Consider the following 12,414-nt stretch of genomic DNA (forward strand, 5'->3'; position numbering starts at 1 on the left):
AATAGGTGAAGGGGATTAAGAGGTACAAACTTTCAGTCATAAAATAAGTAAGTCACGGGGCTGTGATGTACAGCATAGGGAATATAGTCCATATTGTAATAACTTTGTATGGTGACAGATGGTTACTAGACTTATCTTGGTGATCATTTTGTAGTGTATAGATGTCAAACTACTATGTTGTATACCTGAAACTAATATAATATTGTATGTCAACTATACTTAAAAAAATTCATAACTTTTAGTAGAAAATGTGTAAGAGAAAATAAAAATATGAAGATTAAAAAAATTAGTTTGGATAGGCTAAATGCTTTAAGAAGCTTTTATATACTTTTCTAGTTAAATTTAATTTTTTAAAATTATGTATAATTTTTATTTTTAGTATGGCCTTTTTTCCCCCCACTAAATTCTGGAGAAATTAGTATAATTTAATTGAGCATTGTTGACATCATTGAAAAATTCTCAGTTTGGCTGATGGAAAATATTAGTCACACCTCAGTATAAATATTTCAAAAGCTTCAGAATTCTAGAAGACATATTGTACAGTTCTAAAATAAGTTGAAACAATTCCTATATTCTGTGTATTGCTTTTTCAATTTGTCATTCCTGATTCATAACAGCAAATGTCTTCCTGGCTTGTTCCAAAAACATTCCATGTCCGGCTTCCTATTACTGCTTTATCTCTCAATATTTTTATTTAAGCTGGGAAGAAAGGCGAACTGCCTCTGGAAGAATCCAGTACCTAAACCACATAACAAGAACTACGCAATGGGAACGCCCAACACGGTAAGAACATACAAGTATCTTCCCAAGGTCTATGCTGTTTGCCCTCCTGAAGTCCCCTATCTGTTTATCTGTCAGCTTTACCAGATTTCCTTTCTTGGTTTAAACTGCTCTAGATCAGTAGATCTTATAGCAAATGCCATTATTATTTTTAATAAAGATTGCTTAGCAGGTCATCCTGTTATTGTAGCTCCATGGCCTGTGATGGTGTTCAATAACTATTTATTAGATGAGTTAAATGAATACATTGAGAAGTCATCTTATTTCTAGGACTCTTAAAAATTTTTTTGAGTCCATTATTGAACGGCTGTAACAAAATATATATACAGGATCTCCATTTATTCAATAATGTTGGGGGATGAATATATTGTGTCCAGTAAGGTCTTTGACCAAGATAAGAACCAGATGCTCTGAGACAATATGGAGGGGCACCTGACTTAGAGTTGGGGGCAAGATGGTAGAACTTGCTAAGGAAAACTCTGAAGGAGGAGAGTCTCTGAACTAAACCCTGAAGAATATGAGGATTTAGCCAGGTAAGGGGAAGGTGATAAAAAGTGTTCAGGGCAGTGGTAACAGCTATCATTCAGTTCACCAAATTGTTATATGCCAGGCACTGTGCTCAGCATTTGGGCTATAACCATGAATAAGGCAGAAAGGCCTTCCTGGAGCTTAATGTGTAGAGACATGGGGACGCAAGATAAGTTTTGAAAGCTTCAAGGAAAGCTCTTAAAGTAACTGAAAATGAATAGGATAAGTGGCTGGATATCCTTTTTTTTCAGAATAAGAAAAAAGTTTATTTGCCACCTCTACTCAGTGTTTGTTTTGCTCCTTCTCCTTTTTTTTTTTTTTCCCTGAGCAGGACTGGCACCAGACATAGAACATCAAATGCTTCTCATTAGCTATACTTTTATTTATTGGGGATTAATTGCTTAACTCATTGAACCGCAAAGTTTTCTCTATTATACTGTGATTCTCAGATGAAAGCTTATCTTATGTTGCCATTTTAAAAAGTGCTTATTTGAGAGTTGATTTCTAGTATTAAACTGCCAAGGATTATATGGAAGTCAAAGAACCTATTTTTATCATATCTGAGTGTAAATAAATGTGTACTTGTGTCAGTGCTTTAGTGAAGTCTTATTTCCTTCTCATTTAACTGATAAAATTGACTTTAATTTCCACATGTGTAAAGTCAATTGTGTTGTAAATGTTAGTTTAAAAATTAACTCTTGATTATCCTCTTAGTTTGGATGACCTACAAGAGACTGGAAGCTCTTTGAAGAGACAGACTATCTTTCCTTTATTCACTCAATATTTATTGAACTGCTACTCTTAAATATATGCTAAGCACTACTCTAGGTGCAGGGAATATATATGGTGGGGAAAAAACTAGGCAGACTTTCTTCTCTCAATAAATATTCTAGTGGGGGAAGACAGACGAAAACAAGGATGCAAATGAGAAAAATACCAGAAGTAACTGCCATGCTGAGGAAGTAAGGTGAGGTACTGTCAAATGCCTGGGTGACTACTTTAGATCTGAAGGTCAGGAACGACCTCTTAGAGGCAACATTTAAGCTTAAGCTAAGATTTGAATGACAAAAAGGAGTCTGGCCTAGGGAAAATAGGAGAAAAAATCACTCTAGGTAGAAGGAAGGGCTGCTCTCCAGCACTGAAGGTAGAATGACCATGGCAAGCTTAAGGAGGAGGAAGAATGTCAGTGTGGCAGAGGCAGAGTGGGAGAATGGTGGGGACGCAGGTCTGAGGTCGCCTGTGGCTAAGCCAACTAAGGCTTTGTGAGCGCATACTCACATCTATAAATATATGCGGATTTCATATGAAATGTAATTAAAATCAATATAAAGTGATTTGAATATGTAATTGATAATCTGCTTATCACCTGGGTTTCTTTGGTGCTTTGAGGCTTTGGGTTTGCTTTTATTGAGAGTTCTTGAGTCATTATATTTGTATTAATCATTCCATTTTCTTAAAAGTGATTGTTACTGCTGTACATACATTGTCTATAAAATTCTGCTTTTGGCATCTGAGTTGAGTAACTTTTTTTCCTTGTTACTTTTTGATAGACCAGCATCTGAATATTCTAGTCCTGGCAGACCTCTTAGCTGTTTTGTTGATGAGAACACTCCAATTAGTGGAACAAACGGTGCAACATCTGGACAGTCTTCAGATCCCAGACTGGCAGAGAGGAGAGTCAGGTCACAACGACATAGAAATTACATGAGCAGGACACATTTACATACTCCTCCAGACCTACCAGAAGGCTATGGTATGACAACTAGCAGAGGAAAAATAAAGTGTGTTTTACTGATTTCAGCTTGCTAAGAAGCCAGAAAATCAACTTTTAAAGAAGTTATTAATCTGGGTTTAGGAATTCTGCATGAAAATCAAAGTAAATGTAAAACTCCCCAACTTTGAAAAGTCTTTGAAGTGGTAGAAGACTAACAACACTTTGACTTTGGACTAGTCATTTAACCTTAACCTTTTTGCCCAGTTACAATGAAATGAGATGAATGATACCTCTCCTTTTCACAAAGGTATTGTGAGAGGCATATGAAACAATGTGAGACTGCTTTGTAAACAGGCACTGTAAAAAGTGAGATGGTGTTTTTCTTGATAATGGCAATCTGAAGTCAGACTTGTAATTTTCTAGACGTGCATATTTAGAAATAATTTAAAAAGCATATTTCTGATGGTATTTATATATTGTATTTGTATTGTCTATAATTTTGTGTTATCTGAGTGATTGGGTTATTGTAAATGATTTAGTCACTTCTGTGTTTGTGTAAAAGTACTATAATCTTATATATTTCCTAAATTTTAGAATTCCATGTGAAAGATGACATGAATCTTCTCATAGTTGAATACAGAACTTCCTAAATTAATTGCAACTTGTGAACTCTTGTAGTATGACCTCAGCTGTTCTCTCCTCTCTTGCTAAAAGCTTAACCAAGTTACTTAACATCCTTGCCCTTTCCACAGCCTCTAGATAAACAGTTCTGGGCTGATGATGACACCTAGTGACCAACATTGGGAATTGCCTGATCTAACTTGTATTTTATTTTTACTCCAGAATGTTTTTTGAACTTACACAAATGCATCATTCTTACTTTATTTTTTAAGTATTTTAACTATTTAATTAAAAAAAACCCCAATTTTTCCATTAATTGAGCTAGGCCACACAGGTTAACTTAAAGCACAGTGGTTAGAGCATGGGCTTGGGAAACAGAGCTGGGTTCATATCCTGGCTTTGCTATATATTAGTTGTGTGATGCTGGGCACATTATTTAACCTGTTTGAGCCTCAGCTTTATCTTCTATATTATAAAGTGGGGAAAATATTATTACCAACCATGTAGATTTGTTGCAAGAAATAAATGAAATTTCATGAGAAGTTAAAATTTAGCTGTTATTATTAATGTCCAGACCTTAGAATCAAGTATCTCCTGGCATTCTTTTTAATTGAGATGATAAGGCAAGTGGTTTGGAGTGGGGGTAGTTACACTTTTACAATATTTGTGTGATTTGGATTAAAAAAATTTTTTTTTGTACAACCAAAACATAGGAGTAAAGTGGGTACCAAGGCTGAAATTATTGCAGCTGTCATCTAGAACCAGGTTTAAACATTTTTACATTTATAATTTTAAAAGTTTAAATTGATTTTTATTACAGGTTTATAAACAAATTTATACTAATAAATATTAGCAATAGTTTTATTGTTTCGTATATTGGAATTTTTCATTAGATTTTGTTTTAAAAAAAAAAAGGTAGTTCTGTTGCTTGAAAACATAAATAAAGACTAAAAACCACCATTGAAGAAACCCTTTCACAGATTCCTTCTCTTTGCCCTGGCCTCCTCACTCTCTTCCCAAGGGCTTTGACTTAATTTTACCTGCGGCTTTTTTTTCCCCATTAGGCATATGTGCTCTTTAGTCTTCCTCCTCCTAACTTGATTATTTTTCCATCATTGCTTCTTTTAGACTATAGGGTGTCTCTTCTATATTCCATCTTTTTTGCTTCTAAGTCCAAATGTAGTCTTGAGAATACACCTCTCTCAAGGAAAGAAAAAACATAAGTTTTGATATAAAATTAGGCATAATTTAAAAAGCATTACCAGCCTGCAAACTCTTTGAAAGTTTTTGCAAATCCCTGAGAATCTCCGCAGAGTTGGTTAGCCTCTTCCTCTGAGCCCTTCTGTTTCCCTTAGGCTCCACATTTAAGACAAATAAAAGATAATTTTTTCATGTTTGTTTAATTATTGGTACTGTGACAGTATTGTTTTCTATTTTCCATTGCAACATGTTTAATATTTGAGCCACATTATAAGTGTAGTTGGCTTTTAAATAGCTGGGCTGTGACCCTCACCACCATTTATAAGACTGTTTCCAGGAGAAAATGTGTTCTGAGTTCAGAACAAGTGATTTGTAAAGCAGTTCTTTTGTAATAAAATAGATTGGTAATTTGGAGAGTTTACCTATTAATATAATATCATCCTAGTGTTTATAGCTGTTTTTGATTTGGACATTCTGAATATGTTTTTATTATTAGTGTTTCTTAATTTTACAGAACAGAGGACAACACAACAAGGTCAGGTGTATTTCTTACATACTCAGACTGGTGTGAGCACATGGCATGATCCAAGAGTGCCTAGGTAAGAACATATTCTAAATACCCTTCATACCATTGAATATCCATTTCACCTAGGATTTATTTGATTATTTAATCTTTAACTTCTTAAAATAGATGATGTAAAAGTTTGGCTCTTTCTCATCATATTTTCAGTTTGACATTTAGTAGAAAGTCCTACTTACTTCTCTGCAACCCTACCCCAGTGCCGTACCCCCCAACCAGTCTCCAGTTCCTCTCCCCCTGCCCCTTAAAAAAATCGAGGCAAAAATGTGGGTCTTTTAGGAATTTGAAAATTGACCTGGGGAAAACATACATACCCTTACAAAAACATACATACCCTTTTTTTTTAAGGGTAGTAAATTGATATTTTTATTTCTGGTTAGGCTTTTTTAAAAATGGTTTGCTTATTTTAACTTTATATAAGTGTATTCAATCTTCAAGTTTCATTTTAATGTAGAAAAGGAATAACCCAATTAACATAAATTAATTTTAAATGCCAAAACTTGTATGTTTGAATTGCAGGCCTTGTTGAATGCATTTACTAACCAAAATGTCAACTATCTTTTAACTTTAAGAAGATGGAATGACACAAAATCAATTTAGTAGTTTAACACAGTTTCTGGTACATTTTAGTATCAAATAATACATTTTAAACCACTAGCTATTTTGAATTATTTTCTACTGAACAGATGGAGAGTGCCAAGTAGTCCAGTTGAAGCTGCAAAAAAAGGTTGAGTTCTAAGTGAAATTCTAAATCAGCTTTGTAAGCTATACATATGCCTTTGTTGGATGAGGATATTTTATATATTAAGTGCAATATTCCTCTCTTCAAAAAAAAAAAGTCCTATGGAGGGTCAAGAGATCTTTTTCTGACTAAAGTTTGTACTCAGAGCTCTACTTGTCTAGAATCATGTTTTTGAATTAAAAACAGATGTGACTAGCTGATTTTGGATTGCTTTGATACTCTATTTATAAACAAAGCTATTATAATGAAAATGTTTTCTTTTTTTTTTTTTTTTGGTCGCGCTTTGCGGCTTGTGGGATCTTAGTTCCCTGACCAGGGATTGAACCTGGGCCCCGGCAGTGAAAGCACCGAGTCCTAACCACTGAACCGCCAGGGAATTCCCAAAATGTTTTACTTTGTGATAGAGCTTAATCAGAATCTTTTGAGGGTGGCAGCTAAGGAAATGTGTTATCATTAATTATTGTATCAAGGTTGCCATTTCTGTGTCTTCATAATATAAGCTGTTGATTTAAAAAAAATAGTGGGGAGGAAATTTTTGTTTTATTAAGCTCACTGAAAAAAATCTAAGTGCCTAACTTTTAGAAATAAGAGTTTTGATATGTAAATTATGAAAAGAAGTGTTTTGGGTTCTGTTTATCAGGTTGAAAGTCAGTAATGAACTTTTCTATAACATAATTTAAAATCATTGGAAGGAAATGTTTAGAAGAAAAATGATTTTTTAAAAAAACTGAATGATTTACAACAGTGTGAAAGCTGATCTTGAGCTGCCTTTTGAAAGAGTGGTGTGTAAGCTGGCGTCGGAAGTTGAAACAGAGAGATTTTGGCACCACAGTGGGCAGTGTTCTTATTCCTAAGGAAACAATGTTGGTTTTTCATTAATGAATAAGGGGTTTCTATAAAGATTTAAGAATATTTCTTATTGAGTATTGAATAATGACTTTATGAAATAACGCTTTGGATTATATTTCTTTTCTTTAGTCTCTATGCTCCAAATAGTTATCTTAAAATATATATCTTTTGTTTTGGGGGATCCTTTAGTGAATATGTCTTTTGTATGGAGGATCTTTTATCAAAGCAGACTATAAATATTTAGATTCTATTAAAATATCATCACTATTCAATCAAAGACATTTATAAAATAGTGTCACTCAGACACTTTAAAACTAACTTTATGTAAAGATATCCAGTAAACTTAGATTTATCTGAGAAGTACCATTTTAGAATGTTCTGTATTTCTCTTTAAAATAATGATTAATGCTTTGTTATTCACTATATTGCATACTGACTATGTAGTCTTAAAATACAGATCTGTATTACTTTTTATGGCTGTATAACATACCATTTTCCTTTAATCATTTCCCAGTTCCACATAAAGAGTGTTCCCAGTTTTCTGCTTCTCATCAATTCTTTAGAGCCCTCCCATGTATGACTATAAATTTATAAAATTCTAAATAAAATGATATAAAATGAAATTCTGCATTACATCAAAAGCATTATTCATTCTTTGATTACAAAGAATGATAATTGTTTTTCATTTCTAAAAGTTCCATTTAAAAAAATCTATCTGTTCATTCTTAATAATCTCTCAGTGATAGTTTGTCTTTGTAATTGTTCCCTTTTATTATTTGTTTTAAACATTGCATATCATAGCTATTCTTTTTGATCTCTGACAGTACTTGGGGATCTAATTCCGTGGTTTTGTTTCTACTGACTCAGTCATCATGAATTCCTTTCTGAAGTGTTTGGTGATCTTTGATTGTGAGTTTGATTTTAATTGGTTGGAGTTCTGTGGACCTAAAGTGAGAATTTAGGAATTTTTCCTGGAATCACTTCATCTTTCCTTTGAGTTCTCAGTGGGGAAGTTCCAGATTTCCTTTTCCAACCTTGCTGCTGGCCTGAGGCTGAGTTTCCCAATTAACCACTACCCTCTGGCAGCCCCCCACTCTGCCTGTCTGCCACTCAGGTACCAGCTCCAGTTTAATTCACTTAAAAAAAATTTGAGGAGGATTCTTGGAACTTTTTCCTTTGCCTCTTTTGAGACTAGCAGTGTCTCAGAATAGTGTGTTCTTTCCAATCTTTAGTTCTGTAGCAGAAGAATCTCTGGGGCACCTATAAGCACAAGTTAAAAATCATTGTTCCAACAAATCTCTGGGTGCCCATCATTACGTTTTCACTATGACCAAGAAGAGGTTATTTCAGGAAAACTTTTTTTCTAGTTTAACTTTGAAAACATAATTTTTATGAGATTTGTCATTGTAATTATTGGTTACAGTTTAAATTTATATTAGACATGCTGCTTTTATTTCATTCTTTAAAGTTCTATAAATCTTTGTCATATATAATAGTATTTTAAGAATGCATGATATAATAACAGTGGTCTTTGCTCCAAAAAGCAAAAAGTCTTTTTGCTTTTTTTATTGTAGCAGTAAACCTTAGAACATTCTTCCTAAGGTGTCTTAAACAGGTTCTTCATTCACTAGCTTTATATCTTTCAGAATTCAAAATGGAGTAGTTATCCTTTAAAATATATACTGTGGTTATTTTCAGGATCACAATTTCAATAACATTTCCAGTTCTGCTTTGTTGAAGAGCTTAAAATTAATCATGGAATGAACATTTACACAAATTTTATGGTGTAGTAAAGAAATAAATAATTGAAGGGAAATTTTAGAAAACATTTAATTCCTTATATCACTGACATTTGGAAAACAATATTTTGTCAGACAAGTATTGAAGTACAGTTTATGTTGGCAAATGTTGTGATTGCTTTTATATTAATTTAAAGCCTGAATTACATTAAAGCCCAGGAATGAACTCACTAAAAATGTAGGCCGTGTGATAAGTTTCTGAGCCATCTATGGATTGGGCTTTGAATATGCAAGTTTGTTAAACCATTGGGAATTAAAGATTCCAGCTGAACGTCTCAAGTTTCTGAAACAATACATTTTCTCAGACTTCATGGAATTGTTCTGTGTCATTTACACTTGCTTGGCTCAGCAGGCCCAGCAGTGAGGTATTTTTTATTTTATATTTGTTTTTGCAGGGATCTTAGCAACATCAATTGTGAAGAGCTTGGTCCATTGCCTCCTGGATGGGAGATCAGGAATACAGCAACAGGCAGAGTTTATTTCGTTGACCATAACAACAGAACAACACAGTTTACAGATCCTCGGCTCTCTGCTAACTTGCATTTAGTTTTAAAGTAAGTTTTTGAAACAATACATGTTCAAATACGAGTCTGAACAAGAGAAGACTGATAGATGCTTTTTGTAATAAATGTGATAGAATGTCTGCTCTCTTCAATTATAAATCACTTTTGTTGAACATAATTTTATATAAGAATATGACAAATTTTACTCTCATGTTTGGGTATTTTAATCCTGCTGTGCTTAAGTAGGAACCTGTCCTGAAATGTTAGGAAAAGGGTATGTATCAGAAGTGCACCGTAGCGCACCTGCAGAGACAGGCTACCTTATGGGGTGGATGGATTTTTTCCCTTGAGTGCATCAGAAATAGCTCTAGGACAGCTGAATCTATCCCAGAAGATTTTCTGATGTGTCAGTTTTGTGCTTCAGCTTTAACGCATCTTTCCCATTTGCAGGACTTAGACAGTCATTCTTACAAGTCTTTGTGAATGGGCTTGATGTACCCTGGGGTTTTTTTAAATTATTAAAATACAGTTGATTTACAATACTGTGTCAGTTTCAGGTATATAGCAAAGTGATTCAGTTTGCTATATACATATGTAATATATATATATTTCAGATTATTTTACATTATAGTTTATTACAAGATATTGAATATAGTTCCCTGTGTTCTATAGTAAATCCTTGTTACTTATCTATTTTATGTATAGTAGTTTGTATCTGTTAATCCCATACTACTAATTTATCCCTCCCCACCCTCCCTTTCCCCTTTGGTAACCGTAAGTTTGTTTCCTATGTCTGTGAGTCTGTTTCTGTTTTGTACATAGATCCATTTGTATTATTTTTTAGATTCCACATATAAGTGATATCATATAATATTTGTCTTTCTCTCTCTGGCTTACTACACTTAGTATGATAATCTCTAGGTCCATCCATGTTGCTGTAAATGGCAATATTTCATTCTTTTTTTATGGCTGAGTGATATTTTAGAGTGTGTGTGTGTGTGTGTATACTTGGGTTGCTTCCATGTCTTGGCTGTTATAAATAGTGCTGCTATGAACATTGGGGTGCATGTATCTTTTTAAATTGGAGTTTTCATATTTTCCAGATATATGCCCAGGAGTGGGATTGCTAGATCATATGATAGCTCCATTTTTAGTTTTTTTTCAGGACCCTCCATACTGTTTTCCATAGTGGCTACACCAATTTACATTCCCACGAACAGTATAGGAGGGTTCCCTTTTCTTCACACTCTCTCCAGTATTTATTAATGTAGACTTTTTGATGAACTGTGGGTTTAAAAAAAAAATTCAGCTTTATTAAAATTTAATTGACACACAATAAATTGTACATATTTAAGTTTTGACATATTATATACCTGTGAAACCATCACCATAATGGGGATAGTGAACATATCCATCACCCCTGAAAGTCTCCTCCTGCCTCTTTGTAGCCTGTTGGTAGTCCCTCCTCCCATCCCTTCCCTAGTTTCCTAAGGCTGCCGTAACAAAATAGCACACACTGGGTGGTTTATAACAATAGAAATTTATTCTCTTAAAGTTCTGGAGGCTAGAATTCAGAATCAGGTTGTCAGAAGTGTTGGTTCCTTCCCGTGGCTCCAAAGGAAAATCTGTTCCATGCCTCTCTCCTAGCTTCTGGTGGTTGCCAGATACTTTACTGTTCCTTGACTTGTGGACACATTATCCCAGTCTTTACCTTTGTCTTCATGTGGCCTTCTATGATCTATTTTATCCACAAACTTCTGCCACCAAGTGTGTGGGCTTTTTCCTCAAATATTCCAATTCTCCACGTCTGCGGACACCAGCGAGGTGTACAGCACCTGAATTCAGTCTAATACCACCTGCAGTTAGTATCAGGCCTCACAGGCTAAGGGCTCAGTCTCACAAGACTGTTCTCACTTCTGATGCCATTTATAAGTCCCAAGCCTCCCGTATTTCTTGCCAACTGGCTATAAATCGAGTTCTCATGACTCTCTCCTTGGGTTCAGTAATTTTCTAGAATGGCTCACAGAACTCAGGGAAATTATTTCTTTACTATTACCAGTTTATTATAAAGGATGCAACTCAGAAACAGCCACATGGAAGAGAGGCACAGGGCAAGGTATGGGGCAGGGGCTGCGCAGAGCGTCCACGCCCTCTCCAGGCGCTTCGTCCTCCGAGCGCCCTCAGCGTGCTCACCATCCAGAAGCTTTCTGAACACTGTCGTTTAGGAGTTGTTATCACACAGGAGTGATCGATTATTAACTCAATCTCCAGTTCCTCTCCCCTTCCCCAGAGGTTGGGGGATGTGCCTGAAAGTTCTAGGCTTCTAATCAAGCCTTGGTCTTTCTGGCGTCCAGCCTCCATCCTGAAATTATATAGGGGCCTAGCAAGTCACCTCATTGAAACGAAAAATGCTCTGATACCCAGGAAATTCAAAGGGATTTAGGAGCTTCTGTGTCTTGTACTGGGGACAAAGACCAAATATTAGAACAGAATACACTCCTGTCACCTGTGTCACTCAGGAAATTTCAAGCATTTTAGGAGTTCTGTGTCAAGAACTGGGGACAAAGACCAAGGTATATTTCTTATTATGCCACACTTTCTTTCCTGTATGTCTGGGTCGAAATTTACCTCTTCTTATAAGGATACCAATTTATTGGATTTAGGGCCACCCTAATCCAGTGTGACCTCATTTAACTTGATTACATCTGCAAAGACCCTATTTCCAAATAAGGTCACATTCACAGGTGCCGAGGCTTAGGACTTAAACATTTTTTTGGACACAGTTCAATCCACACCCCATCTTCAGCCAACCATTGATTTGCTTTTTCTGTCACTATACATTTGCAATTTTTAGAGTTTTAGATGAGTGGATTCATACAGTATGTACTCTTTGCTTGTTTTCTTTTACCCAGCCTAATTATTTCAGATTCATCTCTGTTGTTGTATGTATAGTTCATTTCTTTTCATTGCCGGGTGGTATTCCATTGTATGGATAGACCTCAGTTTATTTGTTTACCTGTTGATGAACATTTGGAATTTTTCAGTTTGGGCCACGACTAAACTGTTACGAACATTCGTGGGTTTTTAAATTTTTGGCC

The 12,414-nt window shown here is 35.0% G+C and overlaps 1 protein-coding gene across 1 annotated transcript in view; it reads left to right on the forward strand.

The window, feature by feature from the left end:
* Positions 1-12,414, forward strand: part of SMURF2 (SMAD specific E3 ubiquitin protein ligase 2) — a 120,877-nt gene that overhangs the window by 87,743 nt on the left and 20,720 nt on the right. The window contains exons 7-10 of the mRNA XM_059907352.1: positions 700-783; positions 2,859-3,061; positions 5,358-5,442; positions 9,209-9,367. Coding sequence (XP_059763335.1) covers positions 700-783; positions 2,859-3,061; positions 5,358-5,442; positions 9,209-9,367 — 531 coding nt within the window. The remainder of the gene's footprint in view (positions 1-699; positions 784-2,858; positions 3,062-5,357; positions 5,443-9,208; positions 9,368-12,414) is intronic.

Source organism: Balaenoptera ricei, chromosome 20 (assembly GCF_028023285.1).
Source record: "Balaenoptera ricei isolate mBalRic1 chromosome 20, mBalRic1.hap2, whole genome shotgun sequence".
NCBI classification, from domain to species: Eukaryota; Metazoa; Chordata; class Mammalia; order Artiodactyla; family Balaenopteridae; genus Balaenoptera; species Balaenoptera ricei.